The following is a 23,015-nucleotide window of genomic DNA, read 5'->3' on the forward strand; positions in this document are numbered from 1 at the left end:
GTGTATAAGTGTATACGGTATATAAAGGACGGTGTATAAGTATATACGGTATATAAAGGGCGGTGTATAAGTGTATACGGTATATAAAGGACGGTGTATAAGTGTATACAGTATATAAAGGACGGTGTATAAGTATATAAAGGACAGGGTGTATAAGTGTATACAGTATATAAAGGACGGTGTATAAGTGTATACAGTATATAAAGGACGGTGTATAAGTGTATACAGTATATAAAGGACAGGGTGTATAAGTGTATACAGTATATAAAGGACGGTGTATAAGTGTATACAGTATATAAAGGACGGTGTATATGTGTATACAGTATATAAAGGACAGTGTATAAGTGTATACAGTATATAAAGGAGGGTGTATAAGTGTATACAGTATATAAAGGACAGGGTGTATAAGTGTATACAGTATATAAAGGACGGTGTATAAGTGTATACGGTATATAAAGGACAGTGTATAAGTGTATACAGTATATAAAGGACGGTGTATAAGTGTATACAGTATATAAAGGACGGTGTATAAGTGTATACAGTATATAAAGGACAGGGTGTATAAGTGTATACAGTATATAAAGGGCGGTGTATAAGTGTATACGGTATATAAAGGACGGTGTATAAGTGTATACAGTATATAAAGGACGGTGTATAAGTGTATACAGTATATAAAGGACAGGGTGTATAAGTGTATACAGTATATAAAGGACAGGGTGTATAAGTGTATACAGTATATAAAGGACGGTGTATAAGTGTATACAGTATATAAAGGACAGGGTGTATAAGTGTATACAGTATATAAAGGACGGTGTATAAGTGTATACAGTATATAAAGGGCGGTGTATAAGTGTATACAGTATATAAAGGGCGGTGTATAAGTGTATACAGTATATAAAGGACAGGGTGTATAAGTGTATACAGTATATAAAGGACAGGGTGTATAAGTGTATACAGTATATAAAGGGCGGTGTATAAGTGTATACAGTATATAAAGGGCGGTGTATAAGTGTATACAGTATATAAAGGACAGGGTGTATAAGTGTATACAGTATATAAAGGACAGGGTGTATAAGTGTATACAGTATATAAAGGACAGGGTGTATAAGTGTATACAGTATATAAAGGGCGGTGTATAAGTGTATACGGTATATAAAGGACGGTGTATAAGTGTATACGGTATATAAAGGACAGTGTATAAGTGTATATAGTATATAAAGGGCGGTGTATAAGTGTATACGGTATATAAAGGACGGTGTATAAATGTATACGGTATATAAAGGGCGGTGTATAAGTGTATACAGTATATAAAGGGCGGTGTATATGTGTATACGGTATATAAAGGACGGTGTATAAGTGTATACGGTATATAAAGGACGATGTATAAGTGTATACAGTATATAAAGGACGATGTATAAGTGTATACGGTATATAAAGGACAGTGTATAAGTGTATACAGTATATAAAGGACGGTGTATAAGTGTATACGGTATATAAAGGACGGTGTATAAGTGTATATGGTATATAAAGGACGGTGTATAAGTGTATACGGTATATAAAGAACGGTGTATAAGTGTATACAGTATTAATAGGACGGTGTATAAGTGTATACAGTATTAAAAGGGCGGTGTATAAGTGTATACGGTATATAAAGGGCGGTGTATAAGTGTATACGGTATATAAAGGACGGTGTATAAGTGTATACGTATATAAAGGGCGGTGTATAAGTGTATACAGTATATAAAGGGCGGTGTATAAGTGTATACAGTATATAAAGGACAGGGTGTATAAGTGTATACAGTATATAAAGGACGGTGTATAAGTGTATACAGTATATAAAGGACGGTGTATAAGTGTATACAGTATATAAAGGACAGGGTGTATAAGTGTATACAGTATATAAAGGACGGTGTATAAGTGTATACAGTATATAAAGGAGGGTGTATAAGTGTATACAGTATATAAAGGAGGGTGTATAAGTGTATACAGTATATAAAGGACAGGGTGTATAAGTGTATACAGTATATAAAGGGCGGTGTATAAGTGTATACGGTATATAAAGGACAGTGTATAAGTGTATACGGTATATAAAGGACAGGGTGTATAAGTGTATACAGTATATAAAGGACGGTGTATATGTGTATACAGTATATAAAGGACAGTGTATAAGTGTATACAGTATATAAAGGAGGGTGTATAAGTGTATACAGTATATAAAGGAGGGTGTATAAGTGTATACAGTATATAAAGGACGGTGTATAAGTGTATACGGTATATAAAGGACAGTGTATAAGTGTATACGGTATATAAAGGACGGTGTATAAGTGTATACGGTATATAAAGGGCGGTGTATAAGTGTATACAGTATATAAAGGACGGTGTATAAGTGTATACAGTATATAAAGGGCGGTGTATAAGTGTATACAGTATATAAAGGACAGGGTGTATAAGTGTATACAGTACATAAAGGGCGGTGTATAAGTGTATACGGTATATAAAGGACGGTGTATAAGTGTATACAGTATATAAAGGACGGTGTATAAGTGTATACAGTATATAAAGGACAGGGTGTATAAGTGTATACAGTATATAAAGGACAGGGTGTATAAGTGTATACAGTATATAAAGGACGGTGTATAAGTGTATACAGTATATAAAGGACAGGGTGTATAAGTGTATACAGTATATAAAGGACAGGGTGTATAAGTGTATACAGTATATAAAGGACGGTGTATAAGTGTATACAGTATATAAAGGACGGTGTATAAGTGTATACAGTATATAAAGGACGGTGTATAAGTGTATACAGTATATAAAGGACGGTGTATAAGTGTATACGGTATATTAAGGACTGGGTATAAATGTATACAGTATATAAAGGACGGTGTATAAGTGTATACGGTATATTAAGGATGGGGTATAAGTGTATACAGTATATAAAGGACGGTGTATAAGTGTATACGGTATATTAAGGACTGGGTATAAGTGTATACAGTATATAAAGGACGGTGTATAAGTGTATACGGTATATTAAGGACTGGGTATAATTGTATACAGTATATAAAAGGCGGTGTATAAGTGTATACAGTATTTCTCCTCATATTGGACCATCTGAAGGATCCTCACCACTCCCATCTATATCAGTTGTCCCCTTTGGGTTCACCAGGAGCTTTATGGGTCCTGGCTTTTTGAAAAGAAATTGCATCCTTTTCAATTAATATGACTATAAATATATGTAATTCAAACCAAATCTGTTGTGGTTCTGTATTTAGAGCCTTGTATGTACAAATAACCGGTGTAATGTTTCTGACCTTCAGTAGAAAAGAAATTCAATACATATATAACTGCCATTAGGGCAGAAAATAGCCCTCCTCATTGGAGTGCTCTAGTGATCTTTAGCAATAGTAAGCTCATCCAATGTTTCTTCCATCGTGGTCTGAAGATAAAAGTCTTCAGTTGACGATAGTAAATATAATTATATTTGTTAGTCTTTTGAATACTAATATGGGCTCCAGTGTGCCATTGGTGTCGTTTTCTGTGTAACAACATTTTTAAGTTTAGTTATATTTGGATAAATTAGGTTGAACACTTCCAGTGCTGTCAAACGGAATGAAACCAGACCTTCCTGAATTTATCTAATTGCAAATCTGCTCTACAAAACATTATGCAACAAAATACATTTGCTCGGAGGAATGAATGCATCTCTGGTTTTCCAAATGCTGTGTACCGCAGTAGCTATAGGCTTTACCATAACCATCTGAGACTGCACATTTGCCCCATCTAGTGTTCAACCCTGCGTCTGCCTGAAATGTTCACAGTGCGGGGTATATAACTATCACATTCACCAGCTTTCAAGCCTAAATATATCCATCACCATGATAAATGCTTTCTTTAAATGCTGGCCAACTATAACCTAATTTGCTTACATAGGCCTACTTTATGAACATTTAGTGTCCCAGAGTTTTCGCAGATAAATCTTTAATTGGAAATTGATATTTAGTGTAATCACGTTTTACAGTTTGCCGGATTAAAGTTCCGTCCGTGTTAGATTGTCTTGGAATAGGCAGGATATATGACAAAGGAGCCTTTTACTACGTGAAAGGCCGATGTTATCACTGTAACAGTTGGTTAAAATCCCCTTAAGGTGTTCAGTACCACAGGGCTTCTATGTGAAACCTCTGCTAATGCCTGTTTTCATCTCCAGTTGATGTGTACGTCGATGCATTTCAGTGGAAAGTGGACAGGGCCTACATAACCGGTTTACCCTGCACATTAAAGGATCGTTTTACATCCATTTTTTTTGTAATATGAGAGGAAACTATTCCCTGCTCTAGACAGGAAATACAGTCTCAGGGAGCATTTTCGATCACTTTTCTTCATTTCTGTCCCAGAGAGCACAGCCGTTTTGTGACTTCACTCCGGATCAACAAGACCTCCAAATGCATCTTTAATGAGCATTTTAGAAAGTCGTAATGGTCTGTCACTAATGCGCGTCCGTTAATGATCTTCTGCTTTTGCTGCCGGCCCCGCCTCAACGCTTTCTCCGTCTACGCCTTTAAACAGTTCCTTGAATAGGTTTAAACTTTTGTTGCATCTTCACGCTGTTATTACAAGGGCCGACGATCATTGCTCACATTGAGAACACATTTCTTGGCTGCAGTTATGCACAGAAGCAAGACTTTTCCCTTAAGAAAATCGGCAGGTAGGCTACTCTTTTTCTTTTTCCACCCATGTTCTTTAAGTTAGTTTCACTTCTAGAGCCACAGCGTAAATAATTTTTGTGGAATATATCTTAGTTTTTTAAATAGATGAATAAACGTATCAAATCTGATTTGTGTTTTGCTGCGGGTTCTGTAACGGAACATGGTTGCTTTTGAACGTTGATTATTTGAATGGGCACGCGCTCACGCTGGAGCTGTCCGTGGTGCTGAAGTTGCACTACATCTGCCGAAGTGCGGTAGACGTCTCAAATATATGTGTTGTTTAATACTCGCTAAAGTTGCAATAATTCGACATTTAACTTGGTGCATATAAACTGTAACAAACATATCGGTAAACGATATATAGGCCGATTCACAACAGACTTTACAAGTTGATGCCTTTGGTTGTTGACTATACCTCACTTTCTTGTAAAATGTGTAAGCTGTCGTTAGTCAACATTTTTTTCAGAATGCTTATAATATTGCTTATGATATTCTATTTTAATATTTTCTTGCAACCTCCCAGGGCTTGAGTGGATAGAGCTGGCTAGTGTAGCCTACGAGAGGTGTATACACACTCTCTCTCATCGATATACATATATCAAACAAAACCATATTTTCCGAACACGTTTTGTACGGTAGGCTACTCACTTGATTGAGCTCATCAATCATCCCAGTTTCCCCCAGAAATAAAGTCTTGTATAGTTTGTTCACAAGAAATGTATCTATTCATCACTAGATCTGTTAATAACATAACAGATGTAACGTTTATGTTCGGCAGCTTCAGGTCTGGGCTGTAGGTGGCACTCTTGGGGAGGCTTTGATTTGGTTATGACTCACTAAAAGGATACTGATTTTTCAGGGGAACTGTAGGCTACTACTGTTTCTTTACAAACTGGTGGTCAATAGCCTTTGACCTGGGGTGGTGCTGTCTCCACGTACTCTGGATCTTGCTGTATTCACGCAATAGCAGGGCACAACTCCTGTCTTACATGGACGTTTTGTTCGAACCCTTTTCGTCCAAGTTTGCATTATTTTTTGCCAGTGGCGAAGCACAAATGTATTGTCCTAAATAAGAATGTAGCCAGGTGATGGGCCCTGACGGCCGCATAATTCATGTCTGACGACGTGACGCTGCCGAATTGTCACGCAGTAGTAGCCTAAAACCTTAAATTAAATTACACCACTGACAGATTAAGTCTCACACTTCTGTAGTTTGTTCAAATGAAAGCCAAGTCATTTGGGAGATCTCCAAGTTGCTGGCATAACTGGCGCAGTTTTACATTTCACAATACACACCCTCCTTTTTAGTTTAGCATTCTGTATCTGTCATAGGATTTACATGTAAGTATCTTCTTTAATACAATCAATAGGCTGGACTAGATTGTCGTTAGGCTTATAATAGACAGTTCAATGCATTGCTGAGACATTTCTTTTGATAATTTGACCAAAAGTACAGGGTAGACTTTGATATTGCTGACAAACAGATCGATAAAATCAACCAGATCTCCAACCATTTATTCTAGGCATACAAAAAAGGGGAGATACAATATGATTCATCTAACACGGAGGAGGAAAGTATTGGCCTAAAACACATTTTTAAGTGACAGTGACCCTAAGATGAAGAGCGCATATGGGCACGAATGGGACCTCTCCTACGGTACCAATTAGACACGCCTGACTTTCTATCAAGGGGAGCATTTGTATAACTAAAATACAGATTTTTTTGTATTTTAACTGTTCTCTGTTTACAGCAATTGATTCATTCGTTCTCCTATCTCCTATGATTGACAGTTCCAACTCAGAAACCTAGCGCGCTGCCTAAACTGCTGTCTTTCATTCGATGTGCTTTTGATTTAAAACACTTTTGGGCGTTTCTTTTACTTGCGTATTGACATGAAAGTTATATGATTCAAAGAACAGGCCATGTTTCTGGGTAGATATTTAGTCCCACATTTTAACTATTGTTTCACCTTCTTCAAAATGCTTATTTCACACACACACACACACACACACACACACACACACACACACACACACACACACACACACACACACACACACAAACACACTACTCCCTAAAGTGGCTATACGCTCTTCTCAGACAGACAGAGGCACAAGGAAACAGACAGTGACAGGATATAAAATATTGATGATGACTTGAGCCTAATTTATTCTATCGCCTTGTGTTGTTGTTTTATGCCAGTGGCTGCTTACAGAATTGTTTCTTCACCTGAGAGTGTAGGAGATAGCTAGCCCACTCATCTCAGAATGTGTCACGGCCAGCCCGCAGTAGGCCAACGAAATAATTTCTCAATGCCTCTACGTTGGTCACCGCGGTCGCAGTTGTTCTGCCACACTTGTTTTGCCGGTCCATTGCACAAGTGGGGGAAACTAACGTGTCGCTCCCCGCTCGAGGTATACTGCAATGGAGCTTCGGCGTAGTGGTTCCCTTTCATATCTCACATATCTCCTTTATGATAGAAAAGTGCAAAAAATCATACCAGACAGAGGACCGCTTATATTACATTGACAATACATGACGAGTGAGTATAATTTAGTTGGTCGTATACATGAACTACGGCGAGTGTTAAGCTCGCAGTCACCCCCCCCCCCCCCCCCCCCACACACACACACACACACAACACCCACTCACACATACACCGCGCGTGTAGCATACTCCCACCGAGCGCAGCAGTATAGCTAAACCTGTACCACGCACAGGGATCTGATACTGTTTGTAATGAAACGCTTTAATTTAATTACCTTCTGTCACCTCGTCTGAACACGAGAAAGCAACTAATGAAATGAGTCTCTCCTAACAATTAATGGAAGGAGTATCTCTCCTCACCCGTCGCTCTATCTAATAAACCGGTTTAGTTAATCCGCTGTACCAGACATGGGAGATTAACCGACCAAAAAGACGGGGGGAAGCGTCAACACTGGAAACCTCCAGTCTGCCTTCTCTACAGGTGTTGTTCTGGCTGCGCATTAAACGCCGTTCACGACTACTTGGCTCTGCTGCTCTCTCTTCACGCGCACCGTCTCTACTGTTATGGGATGTTGCAAAACGGCTTTTCAGGCAACAGCTCTGCTCGTTTTATTTGTTATGCAGAATAAACTGCACAATTGAAGGAACAATGCCTCGCGTTCTGACACAACTACTTCAACTTCACGCTAGTGGAACGTGTCTGGTCTTTTTTCGGTTAAGGATCACTTTTTCTTCCCGGAGATAGGATACGCCGCTACCGAGCTACGCCCAAGAAAACCTCCAGAAAATGAACAACTTACACAACATTTCATTTTAAATTTGTAAATCAGAATATATATGTATTATTTTTATTTATTTTTTTACAGAATTTTGATTTCATAGTTACTTATGTTGAACACAACAAACAATGGCTGATCCTTGAATTTGATGACTATTTGGTTTAACACTGCTCCTTGAGAAACATTCTTTCTTGCTGTGGGGAGGACGAGCTAGACGCTAGAAGTATTTTAATACTCAGGAAGTTTCCTCCGCAAAACCGTCAAACTGGCCATGGCTGCTGCTATAGCCAGCTCCCTTATTCGTCAGAAGAGGCAGGCGAGGGAGCGGGAAAAATCTAATGCCTGCCGCTGCGTTAGCAGTCCAAACAAGACGAAGCCATGCGAAAAACCCAGTCGTCTGTCTATGTTCTCTCGGGTCAAACTCTTTGGCTCCAAGAAGAGGAGACGCAGACGACCAGGTCAGCTTTGCTTTTAGCGTCTGTTGGTAGACCCTCACATTCATTAACAATCCATTTCATTTATGTCGCGAAATATGTTCGTATCATCCTCACTTGTGCACGTGTCAGGTCATCGGGCAAGCAGTTTGCATATATACTGTGTATACTAACAGTGTGACTCGTTAAAATGTGAATCATAATCTATAGATACAGTATGTCTAAGCAGCTGGCACCCAGCAGAAACAGTTGCACAAATCCCAGATCTGTTTTTAGTTTATGCAAAAAATTGGTCGACCTAGACATTTTGAACTGCCTGTCTACCTGTTGGGAATGCTGTGCATCATGGACATTAGATCCAGCTATGCAAGGAGAGGGTGTAACAAATGCCCACAGTGTCTATGTTCTTTAAATATATCCATTGTCTGAAGCCACTGTGAGTGGGTTTCAGGAAGCCTCTGAAAGGCCATGCAGATGTATTGTCGTGAATGACAGATGGGACACTGGCTGCATCTGGCCCCATCATTTATAAATGTTGTGTAAATTCACCAAGTGAATCACGAAATGATGAAAGGTGTTCCGACTTTCCCTGTGAATGTGTAAACCGTACGCTGGGAATGCAGCACTCTCTCGGTGTGTGTCACATGTGCCCTATACATTCCATTCTGGGATTTCAAGCCATCCAGCAAAACGTTCCAGGGACTTTTCCCAGACAGACAGTGCGGCAGAGTGTGAGCAGTTCGGAGCGGGGCTCTAACTGCAAGCAGATAGGGTTTCCGCGGGGAGCTCAGTCTCCTCAGTGGCCTGTGGCGTCTCCATCCCTGTGAGGCGCCTCCATGTAGTTGGTGAAGCCTTAGCTTCTGCTGCGGCTTGTCCGCAGACTGCACTGGAGAATGGGTACCTCCATTAGGCGTGAGACACTCCGGACCTATTTCACTGTTTGGCTGGGATGATGTTGGCTGGGATGATTACAGTGCTACTTGAGCCTGTCCCCTGGTTAATGAGAACCACTCAAGTTTGTTTAGCCTGACTCATCCCTGTGCCTACAGAACTAAATTAGCTCCAGTGAATTATACTCCTATCGAGTTCACAGAATGTTTTGAGTGCATTTTGCGGGGGGGGGGGGGTATATTGGGGATTGGGGCTAAGCTACCCTGTGTTTAATCAGAAATGAGCACACGCTACGATAGAAGCCTGTACCCTCTATCATCAAGCCCCTCCCTGTCCCTCTCATCTCTAGTGACCACACCGCTGAAGAGGGACAGAGGAGTCAGGTGGGGGGACGGGGGGGGGACGACCGTGAGGATTTTGTAACAATCACTGTAAGATAAATTTCTGCTGCAGTTCTACGCCTGTGTGGACATGTCAGTGTGGGTGTGAGAAGACCTCCGTGAGTCTCCCTGGAAGATAGGACCCCACTGAATTAAAATACCAGTGCCATTCAGTGCCTCTGTTACATTGGTTCATTTGCCTGAATTTGTTTTTTGGAGGTTGTGTGGTAATTTCCAAGTTCATTAAGGCATTTCCTTTTCTCTTCCAATCTCTGTACATCCGTTCAATTCACATTAAACAAAATGGAAGAAAAACCTGCCTGTGGCTTTCTGAACCCGTCGTTACCCAGCAGCAAGTGGACCGACGCTGGGCGGTGAAGAAAATAAAGTGCTTTTGAAATCGGCTTCAGCCTCCCCCTCCCTTGGTCTTAAAATGGGTAATGGGTGTCTGGTATTGCATTGGCCAACCGGGTGCCACTGTCAGAGCAGAACTGAAAGTACTGACAACCAGCTGGAAGAGAGGATGATGAGTGTGGTCAAACAGTGGTGAAGGACACGCCTCTGGGGAAAGAAAAACAGACGCCTCTCTCAGTGGAACACAACACCAAAATGTCACGGCTGTTTTTGACACGGCCACTTTCAGTTTTTGAGGAATTTATATTTATAAAAGATAATGGCCATCACCTTCTTAAGTAAAACCTCTTAATAAGGAGTTAGAACTAATCACTTTAGCAATCTATTGTCAAGTATAATTATAACTTTTTAATTGGATGCTCTTATTTTGTTTCTGTTACATACCTTACATTGCAATCCATTAAACCAGAAAAGGAAGTTGTATATCCCAAACATGGCTTGGGAATCCTAACACATGATATATTGCTGACAGTTGACCTTTAAAAACAAATCTTAAGCAGTACTTATCCTAGATAAACATTGGCTCTTCCTCTGAAAAACATGCTGTCTATTTCTCTCCAGTGAAGCCAGAAGAACCTTCAGAATAAACCCATACTTCTTGTTTGGTCACTTAGTTGTTTCCCGTTCCTGTGTGTAGTAGATCACTTAGTTGTTCCCTGTTCTCGTGTGTAGTAGATCACTTAGTTGTTCCCTGTTCTCGTGTGTAGTAGATCACTTAGTTGTTCCCTGTTCTCGTGTGTAGTAGATCACGTAGTTGTTCCCTGTTCTCATGTGTAGTAGATCACTTAGTTGTTCCCTGTTCTCATGTGTAGTAGATCACTTAGTTGTTCCCTGTTCTCGTGTGTAGTAGATCCATTAGTTGTTCCCTGTTCTTGTGTGTAGTAGATCACTTAGTTGTTCCCTGTTCTCGTGTGTAGTAGATCACATAGTTGTTCCCTGTTCTCGTGTGTAGTAGATCACGTAGTTGTTCCCTGTTCTCGTGTGTAGTAGATCACGTAGTTGTTCCCTGTTCCTGTGTGTAGTAGATCACGTAGTTGTTCCCTGTTCTCGTGTGTAGTAGATCACGTAGTTGTTCCCTGTTCTCGTGTGTAGTAGATCACTTAGTTGTTCCCTGTTCTCGTGTGTAGTAGATCACTTAGTTGTTCCCTGTTCTCGTGTGTAGTAGATCACGTAGTTGTTCCCTGTTCTCGTGTGTAGTAGATCACATAGTTGTTCCCTTTTCTCGTGTGTAGTAGATCACGTAGTTGTTCCCTGTTCTCGTGTGTAGTAGATCACGTAGTTATTCCCTGTTCTCGTGTGTAGTAGATCACGTAGTTGTTCCCTTTTCTCATGTGTAGTAGATCACGTAGTTGTTCCCTGTTCTCGTCTGTAGTAGATCACGTAGTTGTTCCCTGTTCTCGTGTGTAGTAGATCACGTAGTTGTTCCCTGTTCTCGTGTGTAGTAGATCACTTAGTTGTTCCCTGTTCTCGTGTGTAGTAGATCACGTAGTTGTTCCCTTTTCTCGTGTGTAGTAGATCACGTAGTTGTTCCCTGTTCTCGTGTGTAGTAGATCACGTAGTTGTTCCCTGTTCTCGTGTGTAGTAGATCACGTAGTTGTTCCCTTTTCTCGTGTGTAGTAGATCACGTAGTTGTTCCCTTTTCTCGTGTGTAGTAGATCACGTAGTTGTTCCCTGTTCTCTTCTGTAGTAGATCACGTAGTTGTTCCCTGTTCTCGTGTGTAGTAGATCACGTAGTTGTTCCCTGTTCTTGTGTGTAGTAGATCACTTAGTTGTTCCCTGTTCTCGTGTGTAGTAGATGACAGTGCTGTGTTCTCGTACTCAATAGCTGGACCTTATTGACATCAGCATAGACGTGTTGGCACTGGTCTCTTGAGCCTGTGGAGACCTGAGGATTTGGCTAAAGTGGGTGTATTTTAGCAGGTCTTGGGCACTGGTGAGTTATTGAAGCCTTGAGTCTTAAAGCGTGCCGGGCTTATATAGGATACAATTTCTTGTTATAAGATGTGGCTCCAGGACGTTGCATTTGTAAAACCCCAGTATCGTCAGACGTCATCTTCCTCCAGAAGCTATATCCAATCTCACTCTCCCCCCTGTTCCCCCTCCTGGTCTCCATCTCTCCTCAGAGCCCCAGTTGAAGGGGATCGTGACGAAGCTGTACAGTCGGCAGGGTTTCCATCTGCAGCTGCAGGCTGATGGCACCATCGACGGGACGAAGGAGGAGGACAATGGCTACGGTAAGGATCCTCTCCTCCTCTGGCACCTACCACCTAAAGCACTGACGGAGGGAGGTTCTGCTCACCTTTCCCAGACAGGTTCTGCGGCCCTGTCCGTCGACACTGTCCTGCGAAAATGTGAGCACACCCCCTGGAAAGGTTTTCACACGTTTGGACACAAGGATATCTTAGCTATATTCCAACGACATTGATTTATAAGGGCAACCCAGTTTGACAAATCACACAAAGAAATTAAGGTTTTAAACTGTTTATTCAAACACTTAATGCCAAGAACAAAAGACTTATATGAAGCCTCAAAGTACATCATTCCACTGTCCAACAGATCCTGTACAAATGGAGGAAATTGTAGACCACTTGCAATCTACAAAGGACAGGACGTCCCAACAAATTCAGCCCGTTAGCTGATCAAAAGATGTTCATAGAAGTCTCTCAGAGCCCCAGGTTAGCATCAAGGGATTTACAGGCGTCTCTTGCCATAATTGATGGTGAGATTCATAGGTCAACTGTACAAACGTGGCCTACATGGGAAGTCAGGAAGGAAGAAGCCTAAAAAATTAGTCGAATGCGGAGTTCTTTGGCAAAAATGAAACACTGTCTTTGAACAGAAGAACCTTATACCATCCGTAAAGCATGGAGGGGATACCGTGGAGGTTTGAGCTGGCTTTGCTGCCTCAGGGCCAGGCCAACTTGACGTCATTGAGTCAACCACTAATTCCATATTGTACCAGAGAGTACTTGAGGAAAATGTGAGGCCATCTGTCAAAAAGCTGAAGCTGAACCGAACTTGAATGTTGCAACGATCCAAAACACACAAACAAATCAACAGAATGGCTCAAAAAGAAGAAATGGAGGGTTATGGAATGTCAGAGTCCAAGCCCAGATCTCAATCCTATCGAAATTCTGTGGGGGGACCTGAAGCAGGCTATGCATATAAAAATGACCTTGAACATGATGATGTAAAAACAGTGCTGTAAAGAAGAGTGGACAAACATTTTAGTGTTGAAAGTGAAAAAATACTTTGTGTGATTTCTTAAATTGGATCACCTTTTATCAGTGAAAGTGGATTGGGTTACCTTTTACCTGTTACTAATAATTGTGGAATGGTTTACCTTTTATCTGTAATAAGTAAATGTCGATATCCATGTGTCCAAATATGTAAAACAAAACAAAAAGGGGGTGTATTTTTTCATATGATTGTAGTTCATTCACTCCATGCCAACTCCAAACCATCATAAGTATATTGTGACACTTTCAGCAATAAACGCGTTTCGACAAGGTAAACAGTGTTCCAACACAGTGAATCAACAGACTTCCTGGATTGACTTTCAAAGAGAACATGCGCAGCTTTGATCTGTACATTCTGCATACTGTACTAAGATGCTGCAGACATCCTTTATTGCTCGGATCATATTTGCCATCTTTCAACTGCACGTTTGCTGTGGATCTTCACACTCCCTGATACCGATATAGTTTTCTGGTTCAGTCAGTTGGTATCAATGACTGGTATTGCAATTCACCTGCTCACATTTTCTGAAGCCGTCAGGATTTCTGTGAGCCGAGGAGTAGAAATGAAAGTGGCCTATCGCAGTGACATACGCCATTAGATCATGTTTTTTCATACTGATTGCATTATGGCCTCAGCACTGTGGATGATTGACTTTTTTAATCTTTTAACGACCTTCCATTTTCTATTCAAATTGTCTCCATAATTCACCACCATTACAATTACTCTCTACGTTCCATCTGCTTTGTTCTTAAATGGGCAGATTGAAGTAAGGATCAAGAACAGAACCACTGCTGAGACTCAACAGACCAAAACACAATGCAGTCCAAGTGGATGGACTGATGTTGTCTAGAGGCCTATGGTGGATGTTTGTGGCTTCTGTACATCCTGTGTGTCCTGTGCTGGATGTTAGAGATGAACTCTTCTTGAGCCTCCACTAGAGGACCACTGAGTGGTAGACACTACCAGCCCTGGAGTGCTTTCCCCTCCCTCAGCGTCGGTGCCACTTGGAAGTCACTGTTTTCAAGTGCTAATCGGAAATAGGAAAGGCAGATTTTTACGACTTTTGCCGGATCACAGAGTCATACATTTTTCGTAGACTCGAAAAGCAGAGTTCATGTTGCATTAGAGCTTCGGCTGCCTGTGTCCCCTCGACACTATCGAACGTGGCATTCTGGGAAACTGCAAATTAGTCACTTAAACCCAGCGAAACTTCTTCTATACAAACACTGTCTCCACAGCAGTAAGATGATTCATAATGGTTTGGTTTCATTATCATGCCTTTTTTCGGGGAAGGGGAATGGGGGGATAAACGGAGAGCCCGTACCAAGATAACAGAGCAGGAACACATCACGCCCACTGAGGACACAACACGCCCATTGAGGACACAACACGCCCACTGAGGACACAACACGCCCACTGAGGACACAACACGCCCACTGAGGACACAACACGCCCACTGAGGACACAACACGCCCTGTACCAACCACTCCCATCGTAGTGCTGTATCACTAGAGCTGCAGTTACAGTTACTTTCCTACTGAGATCGGTTATGTAACAGTTGGCCTGCTTTTCCCACCAAAACATTTCCATTTGAAAGAGAAAAATTATAAAGCTGGTTGAATAAGAAGGGAGGAAAGTGAAGCTCTTTTCACGGGTCCAAAAATAGCATTGTTAGGCACTGGGTGCTCTTGTCTCCATGGTGATGGGAGTGCAGTCCTCTTAGAGATACTGGTGTCATGTGATGGTGGGAGAGGGCCTACTCAAATGCAAAACACACACACTTACACACACACACACACACACACACACTTACACAGAGATAAGCATTCTGACATTGCTGCAGTATCAACTCGTGTAAACATAACAATAGTCATTGATGTGTTTTTTTTCTTGACCACATTTTTTGCTGTACTGCAGCTGAGTAAGCAATTTCTGGAGCACTGCAATTTTTTAGATTTTCTAAGCTTTAAAGCAACATTTTAATTGGGCAGTCCTCATTTGCAAGGCAAATGAAAATTAAGCTTTGAAAAGCACATTGAATTAAAATAAGATTCAAGAGTGAGAACCTTAACCTCTTCATCCTGAGGTTCCCCATATCCAGGATTCTCCTCCCGCAATCTCCAACAATGACATAGTGCGGCTTTTAAACGTGTGAATACCTGAATGTGATACAATACTGGAACGAGAAGCGTCTGAACTGGGAATCTGTCAAAACTGTTGACGGACAAATTAAATGATATTTCGACTCCAAACAAATGTATAAGCATATAGCAAAACCAGTAGTGTATTTTAGAACCGTGCATGCCCATATGTATGTAGACAGAAAACCTATCTTCACAAATGATACACCATTCGAAAGCTGCTACTTCACAGATTCCAACAGTGATAGCCATGTTGCTCTATGACCAACACTCACTAAACTAAACTTAATCAAAGAATGTCAATTACCAGATTTATTTTTATTACAACATCAAATGGAGTCTTACCTTTGCTGTTTGTGTTACCAAAAGTAGTGTCTGATCAAATAAAACCACTTGAAAATATATTCTAATGTCCCTCTCTCATTCCGAGTTGATTTCAATGAGTTTACATATTTTTACATGGCACTTAGTTATGAAGAGGCTAATTCATGACATCCTCAGAAACCATCAGATGACCTGTTCTTCAGGAGACTCTGATGTTGGAGCATAATGAAGACAGCTCAGTCAGGCTCTAGCCTTCAGAGAGGATTCACGCACCTTTATATTAATCAATAGTGTTGGGTTGGTAAATGAATCCTTCGCGGTTGGGCAGATTAATCCATGTTAATTCGTCTCTCATTTCTCTCTCCCTCCGTCTGTTAATGTTGATGTTAATGATGATCTGAGGTGCTTGTTAAGCCTGGGAGCTGCATCACTGATTTGCTCCTCTAATTATCTACATCCTATTCGTGGATTTCGTATTTCAACATATTCTTTGCGACCACAGTCCAAGTGAATATTCTGGTAATGGCACTCTAAAGGGGTGCTGGTAGAGATTTGGTCTAAAGTGTCTTACTTACTGTGGTTTGAAAACACATTAAAGTTATAGTCTTTGCCCATGTATTTCAAACTAGCCAAATGAAATCAAACTGGAGTAAGCATAACGCTGGCTGGCTACGATAAATAAATCATGACAGATTTAATGAATATCCACTTTGTTTAATCAAAGTTTTTGACTGTGTGCCAGTGGCAGCGTCGTCTTCCCCTGGTCTGTTTTCCACAGACTCTTTTGCCTCATCTGTATAGAACAGTTCTCTCACATACAGGACAGAACACAGCAGAACACAGCATTCAATGGAAAACAATTCAATAAGATGTAGTCACATTTAGGATGTAGTTACTGCCTCTTTAAATCAATCAAATGTAAATGATAACGCCTTTTTTACATCAGCAGTTACCACAAAGTGCTTAATCAGATACCTGTCCTGAAAACTTTCTCCATGGAGAGATGGAGAAGACAAAAACATAGATGGAGGAGGAGATGAGAGATGGAGGCAGGAGAGAAGTCATGATGGACAAGAGGAGAGATGGAGGGAGGAGAGGAAAGATGGATGGAGGAGAAATGGGGGGGAGAGAGGAAAGTTTCTATTAAGGTCGACATTCTGCAGTACTAACTCTACAATGGTTTGGATTGTAGCTGTTATGAAATATTCATCTGTACTCCTTTTGGCTTTTTTCTGTTGGAAGCCTGGAGAGACTGTGAGGATACAATGTCTTAAAGAGCAGAGGAGAGCCCATCACAGAGGAGAGAGCCCATCACAGAACCCAACACAGAGGAGAGAGCCCATCACAGAACCCAACACAGAGGAGAGAGCCTGTCACAGAGCCCATCAAAGAGGATAGAGCCCATCACAGAGAGAGCCAATCACAGAGCCCATCAGAGAGAGAGCCCATCAGAGAGGATAGAGCCCATCACAGAGAGAGGCAATCACAGAGCCCATCAGAGAGAGAGCCCATCAGAGAGGATAGAGCCCATCACAGAGAGAGCCAATCACAGAGCCCATCAGAGAGGATAGAGCCCATCAGAGAGGATAGAGCCCATCAGAGAGAGAGCCAATCACAGAGCCCATCAGAGAGGATAGAGCCCATCACAGAGAGAGCCAATCACAGAGCCCATCAGAGAGAGAGCCCATCAGAGAGGATAGAGCCCATCACAGAGAGAGCCAATCACAGAGCCCATCAGAGAGAGAGCCCATCAAAGAGGATAGAGCCCATCACAGAGAGAGCCAATCACAGAGCCCATCAGAGAGGATAGAGCCCATCACAGAGAGAGCCAATCACAGAGCCCATCAGAGAGGATAGAGCCCATCACAGAGAGAGCCAATCACAGAGCCCATCAGAGAGGATAGAGCCCATCACAGAGAGAGCCAATCACAGAGCCCATCAGAGAGGATAGAGCCCATCAGAGAGGATAGAGCCCATCACAGAGAGAGCCAATCACAGAGCCCATCAGAGAGGATAGAGCCCATCACAGAGAGAGCCAATCACAGAGCCCATCAGAGAGGATAGAGCCCATCAGAGAGGATAGAGCCCATCACAGAGAGAGCCAATCACAGAGCCCATCAGAGAGGATAGAGCCCATCAGAGAGGATAGAGCCCATCAGAGAGGATAGAGCCCATCACAGAGCCCATCACAGAGAGAGCTCACCAGAGAGGATAGAGCCCATCACAGAGCCCATCACAGCTGGTCTGCTCACAAGTTCTTTCTATCTGAAGGGAGGAAGTAGATACAGAAAAATTTTCTTGCGGGCTTGTTGCCATCACATAAATCCTTGTCCCTGTCAGCAAAGAGTATAATGAATACCCGAAGACCAGTGCTGATAACACACATCACTATTGATGTTTGGCAGAAAGGGACAGAGAGACAAAACAAACACAGATGATTGGAGAACAAACACTATGTAAATACAGTGGTTCTGACGAAGTTGAAAATGAGCAATATTTCCTACTCCACTGCTCTTCAATTAGAGGCATTTATCTGTTGGAAGGACAATTTACCATACCTGGAACTGTCTGTTGAGAAGAAAATCTGCCTGTACTGTCAAAATGCATTTTCTGTGAGCAGGAGAGTAGCTTAACCCAGCATAACACATATGAGCCCTGTGAAAGACATTTCTGATTTGTTGACCATTAGTTTTCTGTGTTGTAAACACACTCAGCGACTGCTTTATTGGGCACACCCACTCGTTGAAGCAAATAGCCAAAGAACGAATCGTGTGTCAGCAACTGAACATATAAAGCATGCAGAGATGGTCTAGAGGTTTAGTTGTGGTTCCACCAAACATTAGAATGGGGACGACCCATGATGATGTAAGGGGCTTTGACCGTGAAATGATTGTTGGTGCCAGACATCGTGGTTCCCGGCATCTCAGAAATCACTGACCTGCTGGGATTGTTCCTGACCTACCGTCTCTGGTGGGACAAACACAAAACACCCAGTAAGAGCCAGTTCACTTCACCGGAGCTGAAGATGTCTGCCTCACACTAATGTCGTTAGGAGATCCCCACAAGGAAAAGTCTGACTGCAACACGGCTTAACGAAATGTTGCTGCCGGTCAGCAGTGTTTCTCTTCTCTAAGTCACTGATTTAGACGCAGGGTTTCCTCCTCCCAGTGTTGACAGGACCGGGAGTAACTCTTCTCTTTCCGTCTGTCCTCAGCCATCTTCAACCTCATCCCCGTGGGGCTTCGAGTGGTGGCCATTCAAGGGGTGCAGACCAAACTCTACCTGGCCATGAACAGCGAGGGCTTCCTGTACACATCGGTAAGACCCACACACACACGCACACACCAGGCATGCTAGCAGGGGGACATGTGTGTGTGTGTGTGTGTGTGTGTGTGTGAGGTTGTGTGTATCTAGGCATCTGATGGTGGTGGAGTACCGGAGTGTGTTTTGTGTTTTGGGGTGGTTCTGCCCTTGTCCCCCCTTGGCCCTGCGCCCCGCGCCCCACTCCCTGCAGCTGACCTTTCCGGCCGTCTGTACAGAGCTGGGATACCGCTTTGGCAACGATCCGGGTTACTATGGCGACATGAGCAGCTGGTGGAAACAGATGCAGTGTGTGGGTTGTGAAGCTACGACCACGCCCTCTCCATCCTGGAGGGAGGTGCATGTGTGGATGGAGAGAGAGAGAGAGAGAGAGAGAGAGAGAGATCGACGCTGACAGGGAGACAGAGGGAGGAAAAGAGCTGCACTTCCTCAACCCCACCAAATATGTGACCACATCAGGGAGACACGTCTCCCTCAGATCACGCAGACACACAAAGAACTTCAAAATCACATCAAAAGTTGATGAACTCCTGTATCTGTCAGGCGACAGAAACGCAATGTGTGACCACTGCTGCTAGACCTGTGACCCGCTGGCACGAGGACAAACCACGTTGTAACATTTATACTTGAACTATTTGCACATTGTTATAAACATTTATAATCATCATATGATTTTAGATGCCTTCATCCTTTTGAAAATGTTGGGAAAATGTTGGAAAGTTTATTTAGAATGATTTATTATTAATAGTATTATTATTATATATTGCCTATTTTCCAATTGCTTTGGGAATGTGAGTACATTTTGCTCCTTGCCAATGAACCCTCGAAATTTCATTGACTTGACAGAAGCAGAGACACACAAGACAGAGGTTGACGTGGAGGGAGAGACTGACTGACAGACTGACAGAGACTGACAGAAAGACAAACAGACGGAGAGACAGACAGAGATGTGACAGACAGACCTGCTGACAGACAGAGACTGGCAGACCGAGACTGACAAGAGACTGACATACAAAGGCCGACAGACAGACAGACTGCCTCACAGACAGAACGAGGCTGACAGACAGAGACTGACCGACAGGCCGGCTGACAGACAGAACGAGGCTGACAGACAGAACGGCTGACAGAGAGACAGCAGGCAGAGACACTTTATAATGTCACTAATAATATCAGCATTTGTATTGAGCAGTGATACAACAGTCAAAGGCTGTGTAAACAAACACTTCATGGCAACCCTGAAATGAGACCTGGTTATAACTATCACACGCCAGGCTAAGCTCATTACACAACACTTCCACGCATCACATTAATGTTATTCAATCCAAAATATGTTGCATTTATTTCAACCTCAAACAGCATGTGCTGTTGACTGATAACGGTTACATATACACACAAAGCCTTGCCCAACTAGCTTTAGTCACTTACTTCCGATTTAGTTGACTAGCTCTAGTAGCTAGCTGATTACTGAAAAGGAACTGAACCGCCTCCAAAACAGAGCACGCCTGGACAGTAATGATATAATTTCTGTACGATGGAGCAGTGTAACCCTGGAGCCCATTCAGCCTGTCCAGTGTAACACACAGGTAGCATGCTAGCTCAGCAAACTAGCTAGTAAATTCCCTTTCTGTCGCTGGCTAGATAGCCAAGTTAACCACAGTACCAGAGTGCTGTCTGGCTAGATAGCCAAGTTAACCACAGTACCAGAGTGCTGTCTGGCTAGATAGCCAAGTTAACCACAGTACCAGAGTGCTGTCTGGCTAGATAGCCAAGTTAACCACAGTACCAGAGTGCTGTCTGGCTAGATAGCCAAGTTAACCACAGTACCAGAGTGCTGTCTGGCTAGCCAGTCAACGCTAACGTGTTGACAGTACGATGAGGACATGGCGGCTCGCTTGGCAGTAGTGTACTTTGGATTATTTACTTATTTTAATGCGCTGGCCAACTACTCGCTGTCAAACCAGCCGGCTTTTAGACCTGAATTATGTTATAAGAAAGGAGCCGCCTGAGTGCCTACTATAGGAAACTATTATACAATAAGAAGCATCGCAAATAAGCAGGTGTACTCATTCCATGTGTAAAATAACTGTGCTTCATCGACAGATGACAAATATTTATGTAAAGGGCTAATATTGATCCATGATATCTGATTATTATAATTGTAACAGATTTTTTCGGTCACACTCTTAATTAAAAGACACCCAAGGAGAGAGAGAGGATTGGACAGAAACAAATTTTCAACTCCCTCCATCGTAATTAGGAGATCAAGCCATTTTGAATGCACTCATGACTGTGAGTCTGAATGATGGAAACCCTTCAAAACCCTTGTGGTTGAGTATATCCATAAGCTTTTTCTATCCAGACTGTCTCGCCGGGAAAACTACTGTAAATGAGGTTTCTCTAATACAACTCAACATCATTAAAAAGCCGAAGGATTCATAAACAAGAGCCAGTTGAAATATCCATGTCTGGCAGCTGGGATCCTCGTTTTTGATTAAATGTGCAAAGTTATGAATAATTCAGTTCAGTCGCAGGCTCCAAAAATATAGCTGTGTCTCTGACTGGTCGCAAATGTCTCTGTCCCCATCGCTGCACCGTCTGGAGGGCTGGTTGTGACGGTTGGTGGGGGCTGTGGATAGAAAGCGTGCACATGGAGTCACACAATGCACACGCTACGAATGGCAGTTAAACCCCACATCAGCACCAACTGACAAATCTGCTTGTATGTTGGCTTCAATCAGTGTTAGAGACAGGCATTTATTTACGTCCGTCGTGGACTAATGTCGAGTCGCGACGTACCCAAGTGACATCTTGTTGCTAGTTGCACCAACAGTTGGAGCCCCGGCTGTTGCTGTCTCCATGGCAATGATGTTGCTTTCCTTCAACTACCTCTGCGCTCTCGTTACACCCCAGTGCCGGGTGAACTTGTGAACAATTCATAAACCCTGTATTTATGTCAGGCATTTATTATCAGGGACAAGCTGCTAATTGAGACAAGGCACTTAAACGTTTTACGATGAGCATGGCAAAGGTCTAGAGACACAGACCATCCCGAATGACGGAAATGGAGACACACACACACACACACACACACACAGTGAGTGGAATACTTAGCGCTCCCAGGCGGACATCAAGCCCCAGAAGAGCAGTCAGAGGCTCTTTTAAGAAGCTTACAGTCAAACAGAAACCAGACCATGTGGTGAGTGAGTGGCTCGGAGAGAAAAGGACACTTTAGAAACAGCTATCATGTTCACCCAAATGGCACAGATATCCACTATGACTGAACTATCCAATTTCCATGGCACATGGCTTCTTGGCCACTGACTGGATCATTCTTGGTGGACAGTGCCCCATTTGAAGGGCATTTCGGAGTGCAGCTTACAGGGGTCATTATGCAAACCAGGTTACCAGTCTGCCTTTCTTTTAGATAACAACTGCTTTGATCTGTTGCAACGTAACTCATAACGCACTGAACAAAAATATGCATGCAGTAAATCAGTCGGACAGATTCTCTGGGGTTAAAATTCATATAAGGAAATCTGTCACTTTAAATAAAAATAAAATCATAGCCAATTTTCCGACAGTTATGAAGCCAACCTGCAATCAAGTCGAGCCCCTGGTGAGGATGACAGCACACAGACTGGCTTCGCAGAGATTATTTCTGACAGTTTGGGCAGGAACTCCTCAGTTGTACAAACACAAAATCACCTGTCTGAGTGACTAGTTTAAGATAACTGTACAGGTGAAGAAGCCAGATTTGGGGGACCGAAGCTGCCATGGTTACATGTGGTCTGCAGTTATGAGACTGGTTGCTCATTTGGACATTTGAGCGTGCCGATTCGCATGCTCCCTCACAACATCTCTGCCGTTGTGTTGGGGGACAAAACTGACCATTTTAGAATG

At 42.4% G+C, this 23,015-nt stretch overlaps 1 protein-coding gene across 6 annotated transcripts in view; it reads left to right on the forward strand.

Moving 5' to 3' along the window:
* Positions 1-23,015, forward strand: part of fgf13a (fibroblast growth factor 13a) — a 130,085-nt gene that overhangs the window by 93,037 nt on the left and 14,033 nt on the right. For 4 of the 6 annotated variants that reach the window (XM_013133656.4, XM_013133660.4, XM_034291812.1 and 1 more), the window contains 2 exons: positions 12,213-12,323; positions 19,009-19,112. In XM_013133656.4, the coding sequence (XP_012989110.1) occupies positions 12,213-12,323; positions 19,009-19,112 (215 nt within the window). Of the gene's footprint in view, positions 1-4,609; positions 4,703-7,461; positions 8,429-12,212; positions 12,324-19,008; positions 19,113-23,015 lie in introns of those variants that run through there. The other 2 variants (XM_020046111.3, XM_010901459.5) reach the window with 2 other exon arrangements.

This window comes from Esox lucius, chromosome 4 (genome assembly GCF_011004845.1).
Source record: "Esox lucius isolate fEsoLuc1 chromosome 4, fEsoLuc1.pri, whole genome shotgun sequence".
Lineage (NCBI taxonomy): Eukaryota > Metazoa > Chordata > Actinopteri > Esociformes > Esocidae > Esox > Esox lucius.